At 45.8% G+C, this 25,270-nt stretch overlaps 1 protein-coding gene across 3 annotated transcripts in view; it reads right to left on the reverse strand.

Moving 5' to 3' along the window:
- The window catches only part of GRM7 (glutamate metabotropic receptor 7), a 314,851-nt gene extending 290,449 nt beyond the window's left edge, over positions 1-24,402 (reverse strand). For all 3 annotated transcript variants that reach the window (XM_075514164.1, XM_075514166.1, XM_075514165.1), the window contains exon 1: positions 23,707-24,402. In XM_075514164.1, coding sequence (XP_075370279.1) covers positions 23,707-24,294 — 588 coding nt within the window. In that variant the 5' untranslated portion in view covers positions 24,295-24,402. The remainder of the gene's footprint in view (positions 1-23,706) is intronic.
- Positions 24,403-25,270: the final 868 nt, after the last annotated feature.

Here is a 25,270-nt window from a genome sequence, read left to right on the forward strand (position 1 = left end):
AATAACCTGATACTATTTCTTAAGCAAACATAAGTGGTTTTCAACAAAATTTGAATCAAACTCACTTTGAAGATAGAAATCCCCCAAACCTTCAAGGATGCAAGTCCCTTCCTTCCCCTGCTGCTGCTTGGATGTGCTTGTGCAAGAAACCGTCCATCTTGTTTCCAGCCTGTACAAGCAGCCCCAGAAGCTCAAGAAGGAGAGCAAGCCATGCTGGAGCCAGCACCCCTCGTCCTCACGCAGGAGAGCTGCTGCAGCCCAGCACCTTCTCCCTGGGGACGTGGGGAGCAGCTCAGCCCCAGCGCCTCCTCCTGAGAGCTCCCACCACCAGCCCAGCCATGGCCTGGGATCCTCACCTGCAGCATGCATGATCCTAACCCTCTGGGTGGCTGAAAGAGAAAAGCCAACACAAAGGACAAGGGCATCCCACATGTTCCTCTCCAGGCTCACCTCAGTTCATTTTTAATGCACTTGGAAAGATTTCTCAACTGCCCAGCACCCACTGGACAGACCCTTATTCATCGGGGAGAAACCACGAGCCAGCTGTCAGACCTGTTTACCTCTTCCCTCTGAATAGGCTGGAAATTCATTAGATGTCACACACAATTCATTTCTATTTTTCCTCAATGAGCGCAGATTTATCTGAATTATTGCATCATTTGCAGAAGACAAAGATATTATTATGAAATGCAGTTTTGAAGGAGAAAGGCTTTCTGTGGATGAGTGAGAAATTCATGACCTGACAGAACTCCAAATTCAATGGCCTCCTTGTAGGGAAAAACTCAATGCATCATTTTTGATCAATTGTATTTTCAAGTCATTTTCTTATTTATGGGTGACTGAGAAGACACTTGAGCTAGCAGAATAATTCATGTTTGTTTGCACAGACAACCCCAAATTTAATAATGCAGCCTTTTTTAAAATAAATAGTCATGCATTACAAAAAGTGCATTTAAAGTCATTCTTTGTAGAAAATTCACAGCATGAACTCCAAAGTGTTCCTTTTCCTCCTCTCAATTGAAAACCTCCTCTAAGGTACATGCGATACACTTCATACTCCACTAAAAAAATAACCAGTACCTGAATTTCTGTTGCTCCTACTAACTTAGAGTCATTAATGCCAGAACTTCCATTCAGCTCCCACAGCCCAGAACAAGGTCCGAGCAAAGTTGTACATCAGTGTGCAAGAAGATGACTACTGCATTGAATAAAAGTTTCTTCTGGCCATCCAAGGAGCTGTTTAACATACAGATTTGTGGGGTCTTAATAGCCAGAAGATAACAGATGGGAATTACTGGGGAGAAATTCAGGTCTCAGATACTTCATGGCAAGAGAGGCACTTCCTTTGGGAACTTTCAATCTCCTGTTTTAAGAGTACTGGAAATATCTCTGGAGAGGAAAGCTAAAGGGCCTTTTTCACTGAGATTATCTTCTGATATTCCTTTAGAAAAACATATCCTATAAATACAGTATATTACAGTATCTGAATATTCATCTTGCAACAACAGCAATTAGCCCAAGTCAGCCTGGATTACTGCTCACCTGATAAGAAGGTGCTCTTCCCCCATACTGCTCCTCATTTCCCTTCTGCTGATCTTTTCCTGCCACTCTCCCTTCCCCATGGCCAGGGCCTCTCTCATTTATCACCTTCCTCATTCGGCTCCTGATTGATCCCATCTGTGTCACTGTCTCCTTAATTCACTTCCATTTCCCATCTGCTTTAGTCTTGCTCCCCCCTTGGACACCCTGTATTGCTACTCTGGGGCATTACTTTTGTTTTCTTCTCCTTTTCTTTTCTAAAGGGAATGGCATTAACTTCCTCCTATATTGATATTTGGATCCTTTCAGTTTTATACCCAATTTTATCAGTAAACAGCAACAGGTGCTTAAGAACTAGCCTTTTCTCCCACTGTTAATCTTTATTACCTGGCTTACTCTCAGCACATTCACCTGACAATAAGAAATCTCCCCACGCTGGGAAAACAACCCAGAGTTGTCACAACCACTATTCCTCCAAAGGGAAGACTTTCGCCTTAGAGATGCCAGGAGCAGTGTGGAGGATGCCAAGGAAAACAGTGCGTGAATACTGAGCCCTAGAAGCAAGGAAGAAGGAAAAGAAATTGTGTCCCACTGGAGAACGCTCCCTTCTCCCCCATCGTCCAGATGGGGAAGGATGATTTTGTGGCCGCGGCTCTCACGGGGACTTACATTATCGAAGTTCACTGCACAGCGCTCACAGATTGTCTTAAACGATCAGAGGCAATTCACTTAATCTGTTATGCCTCTCAGTTTTCCATCTGCAAGAGGGAGATAATACATCTTTCCTCCAATCCCTTTGTTTTTTTCTGCTTAGACGGTAAATTCTTCAGAGCAGGGACTGTCTCATTGTGTCTTTAAACAAAGCCTTGAAGAATGGTTTTGGTTAGGGTCTTTCAAGCCGATGATAAACCCCCCCAAACAACCCCACCCACAGAAAAATAAACAAACTGGCACCAAACCAGAGTTCTGCCTGTTCTTCTCAGAAGTAAACAGATTTCAGATGCTTTTGTTTACCTTCCCTACGGTCTTAGAAATTGCTTTAAGAATTATTTTTGTGCTTTCTTATGACTGTAAATAAAAAACAAATAATGACAATGTTGAAATCATCTACAATCATTCATATACATATATACACATATAGTTTTTTATATTTTATGTGTGTCCTGAATTTAATTTTGCCCCAAAATGCTCCTTGGGGATTTGTGTAGTTATTTTAATAGTCCTAATTTTAAATCCATTTAAATGTATTTATGCACCTTTAGACCAAACTCATTCAGGCATTTATACCACAGTAATGAATTGTATGAGAGCAATGTATACACAGAAAGAAATCCTTTCCTTTTGTAGAGCACGTATTAGCACCGATTTATAAATTCAATAGTTAAGTTCATTGGCATGCATAGAGTCAAGGGACCTTTGTTAAACTAGGACATTTGACGATAACTGTTTGAGAAGATGCACATTGAGAAAGTCTTTCCTATTTTAATGTCAGGAAATTAGAAATATTATAATGAATTCCAATTTTTCACATCTTTCATCAAAGCCTTTGAAAAAGGTCAGTACCTAAACTTGTTATTTTAAAATGCCTACTGCAATTTGCCTTACTGTGGTAATTACAAGGAAAGTTCCCACAGCGTAACACCAAAACAATCCTGCGGGACTCTTCTTATTCCTGATTGTCAACAAATTTCAGCATCTGAAGGAAAAAAAGATGCATTTCATAGGCATAATGAGTATGATGGTCACAGTAAGCATTCTATAAAGTATTTACATTTCATGCTTTCTCTGAACTGGGAGCTCCCTAAAGTCTGGGATAGCCTGAATATGCTGAATTATTGGGGTTTTTTTACATTTTCAAACTATTCCTCTACTTTCTTTTTTTTAGACAAAACTATTTCAAAACTATTTGCTGAATTTGACCCACATTTCAAAAAGGTTACACTCCGCTGCCTCTGCTTTTCTTGCTGCCGTGACTCCCAGCTGCAAGAGCTCACTCAGATCCAAGCTTTTAATCTCTTTATTGCTTATTCAGATTCCGTCCCAGCCCCAAGAAATCGGGAGCTGTTGCCATCCCAGGGACGTTTGATGGCTATGAATAATACTGAGTTCACGCAGAATAATACTTAGCATCCCGTCTCCAGTATATTTTGCAGCTTCACGATACTCCAGCTGAGCTGCTGGTGCAAGCACGCTTCCGTAGAGGTGATGCTAACTGGCGACAGCATCCGTGAGCTGCGGGTGAGGATGCTCCGGCACCGGTCACGCTGCCTGTATTAACCAGGTACAGCCAGAGGAAAGCAGCCCACAGTTATTTGGCTCAGATCACCAAGCTACTGCAGTTTAGGAGAATGAGCAGTGCCAGTAACTTCTGCTCAGCCCGTCCTTGTTAAGGACATGAACACGGTGACACGTCCAACCTGCTCTGCCTGGGGAGCGTCTCGCTCCCCACCTAAAGGAAGTGTTTTGTACTTACTACAAAGAAAATCCACCTCCGGGTCTTTTTGAAGTACCTGTTTCCACGCCACTACCAAAAGACTTCATCCCTGCTAGGGTCCTGTAGCAGCCCTGAGAGGTTAAGGGAGGGTTTCTTCTGATTACCAAGAAATAACAGTCCCTGAAAAATAACTACCAGATATTCAATCTACATTTAAAAGTCAGGCTCAATCTTCCCTCATTACAGTTGCAAAAGCCCTCGCTATCTAATTCAGGTAAAGTAACAAAGCTGCACTTCCAATGATTGTAACTAAATGCAGTTAACCTTAAAAAGTCACTTTTACAAACAGAGCAGATTTATCTGGATTTAAATTTTAGTTCTTGTACAAAGACTTAAGAACAGGTTCCTCCCCATTATTCAATTTAACAATAATAAAAACCTCCATGACAACTATAACAAAAAGACTCTGATAAAGCCTGAAACCTTTTTGATAATGAAACATACAATTTCCCTGTTTGAAGCATAATTCCCCAGAGAACATTTTAAAAAAGATATAGAAGAACTGTCGTTTTAAAACTGTTAATGTAAAGAACTGCATACGAGAACAGCCCATGTAAAAAATAGACTTTCAGAAAAGCTAGAGAAAAAATAGTGGGTGGGAGAGACTAGACAACTTAAATGCAGTGTCTCATTAGGACAATTACAGGAGTCAATAAAAACTGGCAAAATTGAAAAAGATTCACTAGGCTGCTCAGTTCAATTTCCATTTAATTCAGAGACAGAGAGGTCAACTACAGCCAGTAGTCATCTCATTTGATTCCTGGGGTGCAGATGACTTAGCCATACTGGTAACTACCTTTTTTCTCTTGCCATCTTAAGTATACCTTTTGTTGGATCATGACAGCTACTCACCATCTCATTGTTTTTTTAAATAAGTCTATAATCACGTATCTATAAGGTACTTTTAACAACATTAATTACGAGCAGATAAACTGTCATATAAGAAACAGTAACATGCATTAATTAAGGTTAGTCCTACTCTTACTCAATTCAAGTCTTAATCTTCCAAGATTTCTCATCAATACCTTATCATCATAATGCCAGAGAGGAATTAAGCACTGAGAGGATGTCAACTATTTGAAGAGGATCAAGCACTTGGGATGCCAAAATAACCAGCCAAAGCGCTGGATTAGTGAACTAAAGAGGAGAGAGAGAGTCGAAAAGTGCAAAACCATCAAAGCGATAGGTCCACGTGGCTACACAGTTGAGGTCACTGATGGGACTCCAGCACATGTGAATTATCTTTGCGCGCTCTATTTCATACGCCACACGAGTACAATTTTTTACCATGTAAGATTTTAATCAAATTTCAGCAGCTTTCTGTACTAGTGAGTATTTTTAAATTGGAGAGCATGAGACCTCTTTTTTTAACATGTCTACCTTCACTTGTCAAAGCGCCAAAATCTACCAAATGAAAATCGAAGATTTGCCTATAAACATGTATTTTTTTCAAGTTTAGGTTCTTTCCTGCACTGGAGAAAGTCTTGAGAAATGTCCTGAACATCTTACAGCATATTTAGAGCTTTGTGATTTTACTGCCGTTGCAATTGTATTTGCATAGCTTTTTATTAATCCTAGCTCCTGTAGCCATGAGTTACTGTGAGAATCTACACTTCCATTAAAATACCTGTGTTAAAACTTCACAACATTTTTGAGTTTTGAGCCTTTTGGGCAGGTTTATGTCTGCAAGTTTTTAAAAAAATTTGAAGTTTTAAGTGTTTTTTCTGACTGGGTAGGGGGCTTTTTTACAAAAAATGCCAGTCCCCAAAATCTGAAGCGTGTGATCACTTTGTATGAATAAAGCATATGATCACATTTCTCCTTTTATCTAGATAGCTCTAGTTGTTGCTTTTCCCAGTGCAGCGCTCCTGTCTCACCAGGACCTCATGGATGCTGTTGGTTAGACACATTACCAGCGAAGCTGTGATCACTACTCCCCAGAATAATGTTCTTGTCAACAAGGTGTGAATTTACAAACTCATTTGGAGATACATAATGATAAAGTGCAAAGTGGGGGAAAAAAATCAACTAATTAACCTGAGAAGTGCATTTTAACATAAAGAAAAAAAAGTAATACTAGAACACATTTGCCTCCTCTTAGGATCCATCCTAGCAATACCCAAAATCTCGGTGGGCTGGATTTTCACAGTCCTTGGCAGTTCAAACTGACATCAGTGAGCTGGTCCTAACACAGCTCCAGTAACAACCACCTGCATTTTTGAAGCTGCAAAAGCAAGGTTTTACTTCTGACACTTCAGGGATAAAGTTTCTTACATAGAAATTAAAGATATCGTTGATTCCCTTTGTACTGCCAAGAAAAAGGCACTAATCCTCATGCAGGCTGGGGTTAAGACTCACAACTCTGTGTTCATCCATACTGCCTTTGGTTCATGCCCAAAGCTACTTTAGGCACAAATATTAGCCAGTGCAGAAACCAGATTTCACCACAAATCTTTCCATCTACCATCACGCTGGAGCTGTTGACAATACCAGCACATTCATCTGACCAAAACCAATAAAGGTAATAGTACTTAATTGCCAAAATAACATGCATTGCTCTCCTGATCAACTGGGATTCTCAAGCCAAGAAACGGTGTGTTGAAAAGTCAGCAATCCTGGCAGTCAGAGATTAATCCGTGTTAAAAGTGGACAGGATTTTCTTTTGCATGAGAAGACACTTCACTTTATTAGTATGTTAGACTATTGGCAGGGCTTCTCTCTTTTCAAAGCTGTGGAAGAAAGTGTTGTGTTGGTTATTTATGGGTAGACTTTGTGTTCATCTCTGAAAGACAATGAACAAAATCCTAAAGTAAGGGCAATCTCTGCAATTCTGCTGACAAATTCACTCCAGCCAAAAAACAGCTCATTATGCAGTCATTACAATAATGTTTATATTTTTAGTATTATACTGGCAGTTAGAACCCCCAGTTGAGGTCAAAACCTTGCTGGACAGCTTTTCAGACCCATGTACTTAGGATAGTCCTCATGGTGAAGGATTTATACACTACACAAAAATTCTGCTGAGTTACAGCCTGATTTCTATGACAGGGTATATTTTATAGGTCAAGAAACCCAAACAATGTCTTCCAAATATTCTTCTTGTATCTGTGATGCCTGCAAGTAAGATGAGCAGTATGCCTTTAAAAAAACAGGTGAAGTGCTTTGTGGGTTTTGCATCTGCCAATGGATTCAGGTTTAAGAGTACATACTACACTTTGCCAACTGCTACGGAAAACAGATTCCAGTTGCACCATGTTTTGCTTAATTTATGTGAGCACTGGGTCAGAGGTGGCGGGGGAAAAAACGACCTGGAGAGCAAAAATTCTTTTTCTTCCTTTTTTTGCTATTCTGACAATAAACTTGCCAAGCTTGAGAGGCTCCAGAGAGCTCCTCCACACCCGAGCACAAGGAGTAGACAGACCCTGCTCACCCCCGCCATCAGTGCTATGGATCTGCCACACATCCCTCGGCTGCAGAAAGCAGCCTCACCGGTCTGAGCACCCATGGGGGATTCCCAGGCGACGGGGGAGTTACTTGGCCGGTCCCTGGGTACAAGCAGGGGCCCTGGGGCTGCTGGGGTGGCTCACTTGGAAAGCTCACAGGACTGAGAGCAAGGAGCATGCAGGAGTAGATAAAAATCACATCTCCATCTTTCCTAGACTTACACCAAGTACTCATCTGCTAGGATTGGGAGCCAGGTTGTGTACTACTTTTTGAAATCAGATATTATCTAATCTAGGCCCAACAGATGTCATACGATGCAAGTTTTTACAAAGTGAAGCAAGTCCTACAGAGCAGCCGTGTTTTTTGCAGTTGATTTCCCCATCACACCCGGCCCAGCCGCCAGCAGCCCCTTGCAGCAGCCAAACAAGGAAAAGTTCAAGTCCGAGGGAATTCTTTGTCCAAATTGGGAATAAAAATAAATTTGATAAGGGGAGACATGGGAGAGCAGTAACTTTGCTCCCACCTGCAGCTAGCTGCCCTGGCTGAGCTCACAGCCCTCCATCCCTAGCACAGCTCAAGGCCCATTAGGACCAATTCCCGTCTGTCTGAGTGCTATGTACCTTCGATTCCATTTTCTCCCTGGTTTCTATTTTTAAAATTGCTGTAGCTTATAAGAGTATTTTGTTCTGTGCAGTGACAGGCTGCCTTTTAGCCCGAATATGCCCCTTCCCTGTGATAAGCACCCCAGGTAATTCACTAAGCACACAGACACTTTCCTTAAAGGCTCACTATAAGGCATGCTGGAGGTTTTCAATGGAGTCACTAGGTCCCATATCATCTACTGTCCCAGTGTCACCAGGGGAACACCATGGACCATGAGAAAACATTCCCAATACAGGAGGGCCAAAGCATCCTTACGTTGCCCACTGGTCAACCAAAGTCAACATGGATTTAGCCGTCCCAAAGCGAACTAAGGAATTGACCCTGCAAACACAGACCGCGGGAAAATTATCACTCAAAGAGCATAGGTGCGGTAAGAACGATGACCGCAAACAAAGGGTCTGAGTAATTCATTGTAACTTTACTCTTCACCATCGAAACACTCTCCAAAAGACCATCACCAGTTAAAAACCAAATGTCTTTTAAGTTTTATAGTAACAATCAATATAATGATTTGGTTTACAGACATAGGCTGGGATAAAATGAAAATGGGAGGAACTGGAAATGTACTTTATTTCCACTTACTGGCTTTGACAATCCCCAGCCTCTCCAAACCCCAGGGTGCATTTCCACCCTCCCCAGGTAATGCCGCAGCAAACCAGCGCTCTAGCCCAGACTCCATCTCGCCTCTTAGCAGACCACAGTACCACTGAGAAACTTTCAGGATTCCAGGTATAATGCAAAGCACAAAACTGAGAGGTAAAGCAGGACAAACCTCAGTGCAATTTTATTTCATTAAATAACTGGCATTTTTAATTTGTCTTCATGGAGCACATTAAAAAAAAAAATCTCAGTCAACAAATATGACAAAAAGATTCATGAAGAGTACAAACACAGTTCAACTGAGAAAGATCGTGTTTTCTCTTAGCTGTGTGTTTAAACTATACCTCATTATTTTTGTTATTTTTAATGTGTACCATATTTATTATAATTTAAGTGATAAGATTTAACATGCTCTACAAAAACAGTAGGAAAGACAAAAAGAATGGTTTGCTAGTTTTGCCTAGCTCATGATACCTTTATAACGGCACAAGAAAAAAACTTCATTTCATGAACCCAATAGCATCTTATCTAAAATTCACCCTGGAGATTAGGATCAACTGTCAGACCAATTTTCCAGACTGCTTAGGAGCTGAGCGAGGAATAGTGGAGGGAGGGAAGAGGGAGAAGCACACACATTTATTGCTAAAAAAATTCAATTCTAAAAAGTAGCAAAAGGAAAAACAAAGCAATATGTATAAATAAACCATTGCATAGAAATGTGTATAATAATTTGCCACAGAGGTACCACAAATCAGCTAGTTCACCCCGTTGAACAGTTCATATTTTTGATAAACCGTTACAACTTTTTTCATAGTTTAGAGCATGAATGATAAACCTCAGCTACCTCACTGCTGCAGCATTCGCTTGCCAACATGCAAACGCCTCCTATTACCCGTAAGAGGAGTCCCAAATCTGCTCCAAAGCCAGGCTGCAGCGTGATGGCTGACGGCCCTGCTCTAATTCTGCATGTGCCATTTTTACTGGGGCTGGTAAGAGTTTTGAGCCAGGATCAACTGCTGGGTTATGATAATCAGGAAAGAGTTGTTACATATTTAAATATTAAGTGCAGGGGTACAGCACAGCACAGATGCATGCTCAGAACAAACAAGGGGTTTATTTCACATACGTGCATTCATCATAAACGTAGCTCTACAATGCACATTTGAATAAACAATTATTATTTCACTAACGGATTTCTTAGAGAGAGCAGCAGAAGCTTTGCTTGTCTTGAGCAGGACATTTTAAAGAAGAGTTATCAGCCTCATTCCTCAGTGCTTTTGTGCTTAGAGGTATTTGTTTTCTTCTGAAATGTAGGAAGATTCTTCCTGAGAAAATAAGCACAGGGTTTGGGGGCTTTTTTAATAACAATTTGATTCTCTAGCAAAATACATTTATCACAGGTGTGAAAAACTATATGTGTGATATCTTTCATTTCTTCATGGATTTAATACCCTTCATGGTTTAATATATCACAAAAAAATTCCTAAAGATGGAAAGCTGCCTTTCAATGGTCTTCAGCACCTCTGCTGCGTAGCCCTGCACACCATCCACCCGGTCTCACATTGAGATGTGTTCTAGATCTCGGTGTGTTACAGACTTACTTCTGCAGCTGTCCTGGACATCCTCCATCAAGCTTGAAGAAGTCAAGTCATTTCTCCATTTCCATATATCCAGTTTAGCTAACAAAGTGAAAACAAGCTGTAGCTTCCTAAAGGCTGATGCCATCATGGTTGTTGCAGGCAGACGAAAAATTAATTTTTTGGTGTCAACTTCCAGAATCCCGTACAATACACAAATCACCTTACCTAGGACACTAACATTTTACTACAGGAAATGTTTTCAAACACTGGAACAGGCAGGGAGCTCCCAGTTGCCACAGACTTCCTGGGGAATCAAGACATCAAAATAGCTTTTCCTAATCTTGAAAATCCTTCACTGTAGTAGTGGTATACACACCTTAAAAAGATAATTTCTTTTACATCGCTAATACTCTGAGATTTTCTGTACTGCTGTCAGATAGAAAAATGACAAAACCACAAAAAGTCATCTAATTAATTTTTATTGTCAATATCATTTCTGTGCATTCAAGTACTACCGCAAAATTACCTTCTTTAAAAATCACTAAAACATCTCTATTAGTGCTGGATTTTATTTCTATAAAAATAACAACTTCCAGCCAAATTTGAGTTGACAGTTTCCCTTTAACTTTTGATTTATTCCTGCCATTTTTTCATTAGATGGGATTTGGCCTTGATCCTACCTATTAGGACTCCATCTTGATGGGATCAGCACGGGAAACAACTGTGGGCACTTAGTCTTGTCTCTATAGCAGCAAGGCACTAGCACAATTAAAACTGGTGGTGATGCTGTCTAGGCTCTTACGAGCTGTCATTAAATTCAAGACAACAGGAGAATGTATTAGCTTTCAGCCATCCATTAGATTAACCTGTATCTTATTGTCTCATATTCATCTCTTCATTATGCATTGCCCTGAGAAATGACCACACACTAAGGGCATCTCAGCGTACCTGATGCCCCAAAGATCACAGAACTGGGGACTGTACCTGTTTCTAAAGGGAATAAACACATAGAAAAGAAAGCCAAAGCCTCAGCTGGTGTAAGCTGTCAGAGCTCCACTTACATCCATCAGCAGGGAACTCGACCCCAACCATACAGAATCACTTTTTTAAATTGAATAAACCCAGCTATGCCATCAGCCCTTGTTAACCAGGAATAGGTGGGTGGTCCTCTGGGAAGCCGTGGTCCCAACGCATCCTCATGTGAGGGCAGGCAGGGTGGGAAGGGTTATCCCTGCAGGTACGGATAGAAAATGCAAGATAAACAGCAAGTGGAAAAGACACGATAAGGAAGGTTACATTAATAATACTCCCGAGAGGCCTTTATCAACTCCATTTCATACGCAATAGGAAGGACAGGAAGGTGTGGAGGCAACACAGGTTGTTCTGGCTGCATCAGCCGAGATGCAAGTTCTGAACTTTGAAGTTTTATGGAGAGAGTAGCAGCAAGTGCTGGATGCAGCCAGAATACACGTTACAGCACAAGAGAGGTGGTTATGGACCTGAGCGTCAAAGAAAATTCAAGTGCTGAAGGATGGGGACTGGGGAATCAATGGAGAATGTAACACAGTGAATACTAAACTCCATGTTGTCCTGGAGGTACACAAGATACAGGCTGATATGTGGGATTCGATCAAGTCGCCTTTGATTTTTTTTTTTTTTAATATGGAAGTACTAAAATACTGAGTATTTGAATATTGAAGTACTGAGATACATGGTATACACTGTCACAGCTCAAGATGAGCATTAGAGATTTATCAAACATCCACAGCCAGTTGAGCTCATCCTGGAAAAAAGATGATCTTTGTCTCACTTTTAAATTGGAGAGTATACGCTTATACCTATCCTCAGTGTTTAAAGTATGTTACATGGGGTCTTGTATTACTGGGACTAAATATTAGCGGTCTCTGATATCATGACTGAAAACAAAAATGTTGATTAAGCTTACCAAGTTGTGTTTATCAAGCCAAGCAAATGCATGGCTCTCCCAGGATAAAGGGGCATATTCACAGTGAAAAGGGAATTTGCTATCAGACTTGTAGTCAGTCTAGTCAAGCCTTCTTTGGCAACAGAACTTCTAATACTAACTTATCTCTGTTAATCTCAAGATGTCTAAAAATTAATTTGTGTTAAAAAAAAGTACAGATTCATCACAAAAATAATTTATACATTTATTTCAAAAGTAAATGTGTGTCAATCTTAGCAGCATTTTGATAGCCCAGCAAGCAGTGGTGACTGTCACGGTGTGTGCCAACAGGGCTCCCGGAGTGGCCCGCCGAAGTCTGTGCGGTTTTGGCACAATCGCATCAGCTGTGGCGCAACTGGCACCTCTGCATCTCACAATTTGCATTTTATCTGTGATCTTGTATTAAGGAGCTCATCGGCTGTTGTTGCTGGAAATAGAAGCCTGCTGCACTTTTTAAGGCCCAAATCCTCCATTCTCATAGAAGAAAATTTCCTGCTGTCCTGCTCGTCTTGGTATATTGGACATGCCAATAGCTGGAGACAACAATCCTGCAAAGATGTAAATTCCTCCTTTGTCGCCAAGTGCTGCAATACATTTACAAAGCAATTGCACTCAGTTTGTACTGTGTGCAAAAATACCATGCATATAATTATGAGGCTGAATTTAATGACATTGAAACAAATCTCCATTCTGATGAATGCATAATTACTGTTATTAAAATATTTATGAAATAATAAATTTATTAGAAAATCTTCTGCATATGAGCTTGCAGAATGCTTTACTTCACACAAATTCTAAAATGGCAGCAGAGAAAACAAGCTTGCAAGGCACCGAACCTGAGCATTTCCATCTGAGACAATGTAGGCACAAAGGTCTCCTGAGATCCTGAACCCTCTGTCCTCTCCAAAGATAATGAATAGAGAGAATTGGTATTTTATTATTTTCTTCATTTGGAAAATTTTCAGTTCTTTAAACAAGGGCTATTGTGGACGCAAACTTCTTGTGGGATTTTTGTTTGGTTGTTTTGTAACACAGGTAGTCTACACTGGAAATGCATCACTGGGATGAGAGAGAATTTAAAATAACCACTAGTACCCATCCAGACCATTGGAAATTTAGGCTAACATCTCGAGCCTGAATCACACAGAGATGGAGTTTCACAAGTCCCAGCTGAGTGTATGTTAATCTTGCAGATAAATGTCTCCCACTAAAGCATTCAAAACCTCTACTTTTTGTACCTAACTTCCAGCACAGAAGGAAGAGCAAAAGTCTTGCTTTAGGAAGATACCTATTGCATCTTGTGTTGCACTTAAGCCTCACAGCCTGCTGTGAAAGTACAGTCAAAACAAAACCAGGAAAATTTCCAGCAAAGAGGATAAAAGCTGGCTATTAAGAGGGGGAAAAAAATAGTCTTTCATGGAGGTTGTAGAATATTCTTCAGAAGAGTTTATAAAAGAACTTAGGCAAGCATCTGCTAGGGCCAGCCTGGCTATATAGGTCCCATCTCCGATCAGGGACTCACCACGAGTACGGAGAACCACCGCTGAAGGAGTCGGCGGCAGGAGCCACGCCAAGAACCTCTGCCCCCAGAAAACGGGAGGGGAGCACACGAGGGGCCGGAGCGAGAGGTCGAGGGGACGGTACCAGGACAAAGGGATGCCTGAAGCTGTCCACGTGCATCAGCCAGATCCTTGTCCAGCTCGCTGCCTTCCCACCGACATCAGCCAGTGCTGCAGCATCCAAAGAAAACACTGGAAAACTGTGCTAAGATAAGTGTGTGTTTCTGTCCTCTACAATCTTTGGATTTATAGTCCTATTTATGTATGGGCACTCTTCTAAGAAAAGTTAGGATTAGGGCTTTTGTGTAGGCTAGTAATAAACGGCTGCTATAAAAATCACATGCAGGGATCTATATTCACTTTCACACCATCAATTCTATAACTGAAATTTGCTTTATGAACAAAAAGGATGACTTTTCCAGCTAGCCCTGGAAAGCCCCTATAACCACGCTGCAATCAACTTTTTTACATTTCCAGTGACAAGGGGTGTTTAAAGGCAGCGCAGAGCTCAGCTCGCCCTTCAGCTCCCATTAAGGCTGCAGCACTGACAGTGGCAATGCTTGCTCGTTCCACGGGGCTCATATCTCTGAACCCCGCCGGCTGCGGGCACCCCGAGCAGTGCTGGGCTGTTTGCTACATCGGGCTATCAGCCACAGAAATGTGACATCTCTAACGAAGGAAGTAGAGATACGGGTTTGTATCAACCCACTTGAGGAGAACCTGCATCAAAGTCATTTTTCAGGACAACTCCAGCTTAAGGTTTTGTCTTTGTCAGCAGTTGTTATACCCGCAAGTGAAAGGCCAAAACCAGCTGTAAAACTGTAAGAGCAAGATCTAAGGGCATATCTACAGCAGGCAGGGGAGCACAGGGATCACACCAAAGCCAGGTCCAGATTATCTGGCTTTTGAACTGGAAGCAGTAAAGCAGCTCCAGCAAGGCATTGCCCTTGGGCTAAGGTGAGTGGCCCCATGCCAGTTACCCACCGCGTGACACGCCAACAGGGCTGTGCCCTCCCTGGAGCTCCTGTGTCACCACCTGGCGCTGATCTGGGCTGCGCAGATACTGGACTCAACCTTGGCTGATTCCCTCACCACGACAATGTGCTGCACAGTGACCACTCTCAGCTCCTCCACCCCAACCTTGACTCTCCCTTTGATCCGTCAGAGCAGCCTCTAGGCAGAGACCAAGGTGGTAGGCACATGGCCAGTAGCCTGCCACAAAGGGAAGAGCCACCACAGCCTTGTTGGCCATCCTCTCTGCCCATGCCAGGGTCCAGAAAGCCACCCCAGCTGCTCCCGGGGGAAGACCTGAGGCTCCTGCTGGTGGGAGGAGAGGGAGAGCTGGTCCCGCAGAGCATCCTCCTTCCAGCACCCTCTCACCCTGCACCAGCCACATGCCAACCTCTCCACGCTCTTCCCCATTTTCCGTCACGGCTTCTGCCTGTCCTCCCTTCACTCACTTCCCAGGCAGGAACAGCCAAGCCTGAACACAACCCATTGACTGTATTGCTGAACACCTTTGAGGTGGCTCTGTATTACTAAAACGTCTTTCCTCTATTAATCACACATCATTGATTCTTCTGAGTCCTAACATCATAATAATGTGAGACAGACAGAATTGAAAAGCCAAATAAGCAGGTGACACGACTGTCGGCACACAGACAGCAGTGGCAGTCAACGAAAGTGGAAGGGTGCTCCATCCCCTCCTTGCCCACCATGGCCCGGCACTGGTGCCTGCTCTCCCCTTCCCAGCCTCATCCCTGAGGAAGATGTTAAAAGACAGGTCACTTATGTTTACAAGACAAATATCTACAAAAAATATTTTTATATATATGCAAGTATATATATATAACACACCTACATACACAAACATATTCATAGACATTAAGCAGAAGCATCATCAGAATGAAAACTTGCAACCTAAGACTGCTCCTAACTGTCTCCCCCCACCCCCACAGGTCAGGCTATCCTTTTAACAAAAATAGAGCTATTTGATGTGCCCTACATGTGAAAAGATTTTATCTGTGCCACACCAGGCAGCGCACGGCACTCAGAAGGGAAGGGCTCCCAAGTCTGCCTTCTCTTCCCATTTAAATCAGAGGCCAGGTAGTCTAAGTGCTTCACATGATCTCAACGCAAGGAGAAAGGCGATCTCTAATTAGGAGCACTTCACAGGGCTTTGGGCATGCTTGCCAAGTTCATTTAAAAGTACTTGGAAGTGAGGCATTGGCCTGCATTACCCCGTCAGCCAAGGAATAAGACGATATATACTTCGCAACACACTCGCATTCATACAGCATGCTAATGCCTCTCCCGAACATCCCAAATGACACAGCAAAAGCATAACTTATCACAATATAGACTAAATTAGAGGGAAGCTGGGCAACACTGCTGGAGTTACAGTTTCTCTGGAAATGTAACACCACTTGTCAAATTCTGTCAAATGGAGGCACTTGCCCCCTGGAGAAGGAGTGAGACCCCGGTGAGGAGGTCTCGGCAGCCGCCCCGCTGTAGGCGTGCTTGGGGTGCACCATCCTGCACCCTGCCACCGGATCTCCATCTACGTGGTGCCAGCGAAGGGCTTTGTCACAAAATACAGCACACGGGAGCCCGGACGCCGCACCTCAGTACCAGTTCCACCATGCTCAGCAGCCCCCAAGCTGGGAAAAAAAAAAAAAAGTGCCATGGCAACCTCTGCTGTGCTGGCTGTGCAGGGGTAGCACAACAGCCCCGTGACATGGGGACACAGAAATTAAAGAGCTTTTAGACCATTCCTACATATTAATTGCTGTCATGCCAAGTCTCCCTTCCTGATGTAGTACAATTGCATGGAAGAACTATGCTAGCTCTGCAGGCGTGAGAGTTACTCCAGCAAGGCAAAATGCGTGGTGACTGTGCATGAGTGACCGGTGGCCTGGGGCAGGGCAGGGCTACCATATTTTAGTGGTCCATAATAGGACCATGCTTTATTCTCACCTAAATTGGTGATGATTCAGAATACCTCTACTGCCTTCAGCAGATGGGCTTTATAGGACCTTGTGAATCATCAGTAACGAGGAAGGCTTTAGAAATACTTGTTTTTCTTCAGATTTCTCTCTGCCTGGATACCCACTCCACCACACTAATGACCTGACTATATTGGATTCCATGCTCTCCAAACAGCCTTAATTACATGCTTCGTATCTTCCAATATTATGATAAAATTCATCGTAGTCCTATGTCTGGGACAGTCAGCATTGTCACTCATTGAGATTAATTTGAATATCACTATAAATAGAAATAACAACATCTGATATTACGATGCAGAGTATTGTGTTGGATGGTTTTAATGCATCCAACCAAAACTCATCTAACAGAATAAAATACATAATATAGTACACGTAGTTTTACAGTATTAGTGTTATGAGATTCAAAACCAGATCAATATTTCTTTCATAAAAATTAATGCCTTGAAATGATCCCTCCATTTGTCATTCCAAAGAGGTCACCTTATTTCATTTCAAAGAGTAAATTGGGAATTGCACAAATGTACTTGCTGAATATATGCTTTCACCGTACAAGCTGACACGTTCCAGCGTCCCCCTGTGCTGCCCCCCACGCCAGCCCCCATTATCTGCTAATCCTTTGCTCACACAAGCACCATCGTCCCTCTCTGTCTCTCTCCACGGGCGAGCACCCCTCTCCTGGCAGAGCCACTCTTCTTCCACACGACTCTCTGCAGTCCCTTCTTCCTAACGTCTACAGAGAGATGCTCGAAAACAGATTAAGAGCTGAGATTATTGCTAATATTGAATTTTGCCTTGTCAAGAAAATAAATTTTACCTCCAAAACACCATGTTCCAGAAAAGTATATTCATAGCACTGCCAACCTCCCATAAGTAACTCCACATGGAAACGTGAATTCTTGAAGCAAGGATTTCCCTTTACTTTTGATTCATACAGAGGAAGTAAGACTCCACATCTATTAACTATAGCCCAATATTTCAACAACAATACAGTAGAACGGCATGGCTCAGCTTGTTGACATGTATTAAGTGCATCAGTAACAACAAGGACAAATATTTAGAGGGTGATTAAAATGAAAGCTTGCTGAGAAACACAAAGGCCATTTTTTTGAAGAGAGGCAAAGAATTGAAGTTTACTGTTTCCTATTTTTAGCTTTTTGATAAATTCTCTATATGAGTCTAACTGAAAAATGTATCATTTTCCTGAAATACCCTTTAAAAAAATGCATCATTACTCCACTTCCTAAAACCACTATTGTCTTACTAAAGGTTAGAAGAGGAAAATGCAACAAACTGGTAATGAGTTCAAAATATATTAACACCTAGAGAAAAATAGTGCTAAAGTATGTTAGTTTTCTTCCCAAATACCCGTGACAACCCAAGACTCCCCCTATGGCAGGTACACTGCAGTAAATTAAATTGGCCATTTACTACATCTTATTAAGTCAAGTTCAGCAGGAGTGGTCTTTGGATTCAGCATGAATCTTTGGCTTTGCACCCAGATCCTATACAAATGGAAACCTTTGGGCCTATATCCCATATTCCTGTGGCAAACTTAAACTAGAGGGAGAGAGGAGGAACAATCAGTTCGCAAATACTTTTGCTGCAGTGAAGGAGTTTCTAGAAACTGATCAGATGAACAGCACCAAATTAATTAAAAACCAAACACTTAAGAAGCATCTCTTGAAATCACGGGACCACACGTTCTGTAAAGCGATTCTCATACAGCCCTTATCCTTCTTCCCCGTGACCATGCTGCAAATCCAGCAGGAACAGGCGCTGACGACTGCCAAGAGCCAAATTTATTTCCCTCAAGCCAGAAGCTGAGACAGAACCACAATCTCCATCGATACCAGTCACAGCACCTCGAACGTTGCAGCTCAGCCAGCCACAGCTTGTTGATGCAGGCGGCTACCACCGCTTTGGCAAAGAGGATATCCTCACTCAGAGCGCCTTGGAAAACGCACACCCTCTTCTAAGAAAAAAAGAAGCATCCAACTCAGAGCTGCACTTTTAAGCTGTATTCCTTTCCAAATAATCACATTTCTACTGGCTTCATTGTGTCTAGAGCAGAAGGCAGGATTGCAACTTTCATCTTTCTCACTTAGTACAAAGGTGCCCGCAGAAGGAAATATAGCCGAAAGCCCCCAAGGGATACACAGGGCATTTCAATTTACACTCCCAATCTCATTGTACTCCTTTATCCCATGCTGGATTCTAAAAAGTTCCCTGAAGGGGCTTGGTAACGCACCCCTATGAGCTGCAAGAACCATCACTCATAAAAGAAAAAAGGTATTTAGACAAGAAAGGACAATTGTTGATTGACTATTTAAAATTACATCCACTGACGACAGAAACCTGAAGCAGTTAATTAGTTAATTATTAAAGCTTGTAATGAGAAGACTGTAGTTCTGAGGGAGCCCAAAAATTAGTTTTCCAGTATAAAAAAAGAAATCAGTGTGCTGATATTCCCCATATTGCAATGGGTCTACTCCTAGAAAATATGAAACAGATGAAACATTTGGCAGTTTTTTTCAGCATAGTTATTGAATTTCACGGAGTTAAATTTGTAAGGAAAGCTATGACACTGAAGTAACAATACTTTTTACAATGCAAAACTAGCAGCCTAAAAACATACTGCCTTGAACTCCCTGATGCATTGGGAAACAGCTTTTCAAATTGTTCCTGTTTTATTTTTAGAACAGATATTTAATTTACAATTGGCATACTATTTATTGGCATGCTCTAATAGAATTGTATTTTGAAAAAGTCACTGTATTTGACATACTTGAATATTTACGCATTTACATCTCCATGGTCCACCACACGTTATATTATCCCTTCTGTTGCATTAATCCGAGGACACAGGCCGAGGCCACGGCTTAACAACCCCTCCCTGTCCAGGAGAGGGACGGGGCACAACCCCTAGGAGAAGAGGAGGTCTTGGCTACGGAGGGACGTAGTCAGAAAGGGCTATCTCGCATTAACTCCTGCCAGGGCACTCACGACCCTGCTTCTGAAGAGGATGACGTTAAATAACAGAGATGCAAAAATAAAGCATCCAGCCAGAGGCACCTGCCAGCTCGACCCCTTCCCAGGTGAGCCATTGCCAAACTGAAGAGAGCTCGTCTGCGTTGTCTTCAAAAGCGAGTTAAACATCCAACTGTGCTTCAGTGCCTCTCAGGTGTGGGGTCTAACTTGCTCCTGAAGATAGGACCTTGATGCGCAGCTGGGATGCTCTTGAACATTTTAACTGAAGTAACTCACGGAAGGTCCCCCACAAAGTTCATGGCAATGATAAATATTGAACTCGGGTGTAAAGCCTCCCCCTTCCTCTAAACCCTGTGCTTGTGCAGGGCACCTGCATCTCTCATTAGTTGTCATTTTGGAAGATAAATCCTCACGTACTTGGCCTTAGGAGACAAACTGCTCTCATTGGCAATTCCTGTGCCCACCTCCAATGCTTTGACACATCCTGTGTGACTCAGAGAGCAGTGACCCACTCTGACTAGCCTGAGTCTCAGCAGCCCGGACAGCTTCGCTCCATCAGCATGAGCATGTCAGTCAAAGGCAGACAGTCAGGGTTACAGCTTCCCTTCGCTCCGGCAGCAGCTGTGCGCAGCTGGGACTCAGTGCCATCCCCACGGCTCCAGGGAAAGTCCCCCCACCCCAGCTATTCCCATCATCTTCTACCGAAGGTGCAATTCAGGGATAAGTGGGGAGAGATATAGAGGCAGTGGGAGGGACTTTTGCTTTCATCACACAGGAAAAAGCCCAAGTCTAATGTAGATCCTTCACATCATTTTTTACAAGAGGAAAGCTTCTACAAAACTTCAAACAGTAATTACACGGATGAATTCAAACCAGAGGACCTCACTACTGGTTTTCCCTGCTAATCTACCTGTTGGCATTAGCTGAAGATGTTCCCAAACCTCTGTGCTAGACTGGGAACACACAGCTGAGCTGCATGGAGAGATATCGTAACTTCACATGCAGAGAGGAAGATGAATAGCCTAAATCTTACCCATCCTGGAGGGAAAGCCCCTTAAGCATCAGCAGCTGGCTGAGGAACCCCACTGTGCTCTGTATGGGTTTTATATATATATATAAATATAAATATATATATATATATATATATATATATATTCTCCCTACATTAAGGTAGAGTACAAATACTTCTCTTCCAAGATACTGTCAGAGAAATGTAAACACTAGTGAGTAAGATTTCTTTGCAGAGGCCTCCAAATATGAAAAGAGTTTTCATCTAGGAGATGTTAGGGAAAAGGCAGTTTGGGCATGAAAATAAGTGTTCAAGAGCTATTTACCCACCCTTCACCACTGCCACGGTCAGTAAAACCTACAGTGACCCATGAGAAGCAAGCTGGCTGCAACAGCTCATGCATTTGAGAAAGTATTTAGGTTAATAAGTTTTTTTGTGGTTGGGTAGTTGGTTGGGTTTTTCTTTCCAGTAACTTATAGCTTCTCACCCACCCCCTCGCAACAGTGCTTAGTTGCTTAATAGGCCCAGTTCTCCTCCTCTCTCATTTCTCTCTGGCCAGGACATGTTCTGAACTGTGTTTTGAAGGAGGAGACGACAACAGGGAACAGTTTTAGTGCATGAAAAATCTGCTTAAAGAATGGAGAACCAAGCTTGTAAAAATACATATTCAGTAAAATCTCTCTCAGTATGTACCAGCTTCTGCTTTCTGGATGCTTTGGTTAAAAAGCAATTTTGAACAGATGCTTAGTCATAATACATTAAAATATTTAGATTTATATAAATATCTCTACATGCAGAAACTGCCCAAATGTCTTATTTTCTGCAAACTCCATTACATAACATATCACCAAAGATTTTGCAGGTATTGTGGCATTATACAAAAGGCTCCCGGTGCCCAGGATTTCCTTCTGAGCGAGATCTCAGTACAGAGCGCCCAGGATTTGCTCTTGAATGAGATTCAGTACAAAACAGCTGGCGAATTTCAATCTACTGGCTGGTGGAAGTCTACAGCAGATCAGCGTCTGCTGAGCCAGTACTTCGGCAGAACTTCAGCACCGCTCGCATCCCTCCAAGCTTCTCGGCTCCAGCTCAAGCAGAACATGAGATCATCTGTTTTGCAGCCCAGGAAGGGGTGTTTGTAATGCAAGAAGTCTCGAACAGAAATAAGTACAGTGTACCTAGCGATGCCAAGCTTGCTCGCACACAGGAGCGGGGCTGCTTTCTCGGAGGTAGCATTTCAATACGAAGACCGGCATGTTAAAGCTGCACAAATTGTTAGAGATTCAGTACACCGCTGAATCCAGAAGCAGTACAAGTCGCATTTTAATTTGCCAAGAGGGGGAGGCGAGCAAGAAAAACAAAACCAGATCCTTAATGTTCTTTCGGGAAAATGGACAGGACCGAGTCCGGCTGGGCAGCGCACAGGGCAGTGACGGGAGAAGGCGCATCGCTCCATTTGTCTTGCATGTGACGGCCGTACCTGGCACTGACAGCCAGATGGGAATAAGGAGTAACGACGACTGCTGACAGCAGAAGAGTGGATTTGCCGTGAAAACCTCACAAGTTTCCAGCTGGGAAAAGCGGGGGATCTCTCCGCCCGCTGCACAAAAATAAAAATAAACACCACCACCACCTTCCGCATGCGAAGGCGTAGGATAGGAAGCGAGAAACTCCGCTGCTCACGATGCATCTGGTGGCGGTTCTGTCACTGTCACTGCACCCGCAATCGCTGCCGAGGAGCAGCCGGTGCTCGCTGCCGGGCTCCGGCGGCTGCACCCAGCGCCCCGGGGGGACACCCCCACCCCCGGCGGGACACCCCCACCCCTGCCGCCGGGGAACCAAACCCCGGCTCCGCCCCGGACAGATGCCCTCTCCCGGACTTGGGGCGCCGGAGAAGGGCAGGAGGATGCAGCCCGGGGGAGGGGACGGGGACAGGTCTCCGCGCCCCGACAGTCAGCGAGGCTGAGGCCCGGCGCCGAGAGGGGCACGATCGCGGCGCGCTCCGGGGGGAGCAGCGGCACGGGCAGGCGCTGCAGCGCATCTCCCCCGCACACGCACACACGCACGGTGCTTTAATCCGCCGGCTCTGCTCAGCCCTCGGCGCTTGCGAGAGCCGCCGGAGCCTCGGCCGCCGGCGCGGAGCGGAGCGGCGCTCCCGGGCTTGCAGCCGGAGCCCGGCCAGCCGCCCCCGGCCCCCGGGACGGCCGCGCTCCCCATCCCCTCCGCCGCCTCCGTCCAACGGGGGAGTCTGGGCCGGCTCCGTACCCTCCGGGAGGGCAGAGGGAGCCCGGCCCGGCCCCGGAAAGCAGTTGGGCGCCTGGAGTTGCCCGGCGCAGCCCCGTCTCCGCCAAGTGCCGCCGGGGAAAGCCCCCCCTGACCCCCGCGACGGGGGCGGCTGCGGCGCTGCCGGCACCCTGCCCTCGCACGGCGTGGAAATCTCATGCGCGAAGCCCGTCCCGGCCGTGCTCCCGCTGCCTTGCGCCCGCATCTCTGCCGAGCCATATTTCTCTCTAACGCAAACCCATCTCAATAATCGCTTTTTTTTTTTTTTTTCCTCTCCTCCTTTCCCTTCACGGATTGCTTCTTGCAAATGGGGCGATGAATCCAGAAAGTGCCATGCACCGTGGAGAAGGGAGACGGGGGAGGATGCTGAAACAGAGAGGGTGGCTGGGAGGGAAACAAGATGCTTCGGAGGGGAGGCAAATGAAGCACCTGAAGGGGCACGAACGGAGTTCAAAGCGGCGGGCGGCCGCGGGCGCCTGCACCGCCCGTCCCCGGCGGGCAGAGCCCCGCGGCACGGCCCGGCACGGCCGGGAAGGAGCTCCGCGACCCGCCCGGCCCGGCGCCGCGCAGCCCTACCTGGAAGAGCCGGAGGATGTTGGCCACCATAATGGACACTGAACTTCCCGACGCCCCGATCACTCCAACTACTTTTTCCGGCTTGACGAACACGGGCGGCTCCCCGTTGGTGCACCTCACGTCGGAGGTGTCCTTCTGGATGAGAGCCTGGACGAAGGTGAGGGACTGCTCCAGCGCGTAGGTGTCTCGGGAGCAGGTGTCCAGGATGCGCGCGCCCAGCGTGACATTGGGCAGCAGGTCCGGGTCGCTGTTGATCTGGTCCAGGGCGTAGAGCATCGCCTCCAGCCTGTGGATGCCGTTCTCCTTCTTGATGTCCCCGCAGGGCACGCCCGGGGGGCCCTTGGCGTGGACGGGGAAGAGGCCGCCCAGGGTGATGTCCCCCTCCAGCCGGATGGAGTGGGGCGCGTACATCTCCTGCCCCTGGGCCGCCTCCGAGAGCAGGAACTCCAGCAGGCAGCAGGGCAACTTCATCAGAGTCAGGAGCCGCAGGAGCCTGCCCAGCCGGACCATGGTGCTGCCGCCGCCGCCGCCCGGGCGATGCCCCGGGCGATGCCCCGCTCTCCCGCCCGCGCTCCCCTGCGCCTTCATGCAGCCCGGAGGGGCCGGGGCGGCGGGGCGGGATGGGCGGGGGGGGGGGGGGGGGGTCGGCCGCTCCCGCCCGCCCTGGCCGCGGCTGCCTCCGCCGCGCTCCGCGGCAGCACGGCACTGGGGAGCCGCGCCGCGCCGCTACCGCTTTAAATGGTGGCCGGGCCTCTCCGCCTCCCGCCCCCTCCGCTGCCCCGCCCGCCGCCGCTGCGCAGGATGCGGCCGCGCCGCCCGAGCCCGAGCCCGAGCCCGAGCCCGAGCCCGGGCCGGGGCCGGCGCTGGAGATGGAGCCGGAGCCGGAGCCGCAGCCGGGCGGCGGCCGCCCCGGCCCCTCCACGGGCCCTGCCCCGGGGCGGGGGGGCGAGAGGGCTACAGGTGGCGCGGGGGCTGGCCGGACCCCGGCTGCGCCGGGGACGGGGAGAGCCGGGGCAGCCCCGCTTCCCGCGGCCGGACCCGGAGCGCAGCGGCAGCGGCCGGGCGTCGCCGCCGGGAGCGGGAGCGGGAGCCGGAGCCGGGCGCAGGGGTGCGCGGCTGCCCGCGGCTCGGAAGCACCCGCGAAAGGCGCCTCCGTGAGGGGACGCCCGCTCAGCCCCACTGGAGCATCCTCCTCCTCCTCCTCCTCCTCCTCTTCCTCCTCCTCCTCCCCGCGGCGGGGAAGCGGAGCGGAGCCGGCGCCTCGGGCAGCGGGCGCCCCTAGCTAGCAGGGGCCGGCAGTGCCGCCGCGGGGAGCGGGGCGAGCTGGGGACCACAGCGCGGTCTGGCGGGCGCGTACAGCCAGCGCCCCAAAGCCTGCCGCCCCAGTGCGGGAGCATTCCAGCAAGCCTATTGCATGAAACCCAGTAATCCGGATTTTGACACGGAAAGGAGATCCTCCTCCCCACCAAGGAGGATACCAATGGAGCCAGTGAGGAGGAGGAGGAGTTTGGATGTAACCCCATACTCACAAAACCAAAGTAATGCAGCTGATCTTGTTCTATTT

This window comes from Mycteria americana, chromosome 11 (assembly GCF_035582795.1).
Source record: "Mycteria americana isolate JAX WOST 10 ecotype Jacksonville Zoo and Gardens chromosome 11, USCA_MyAme_1.0, whole genome shotgun sequence".
NCBI lineage: Eukaryota > Metazoa > Chordata > Aves > Ciconiiformes > Ciconiidae > Mycteria > Mycteria americana.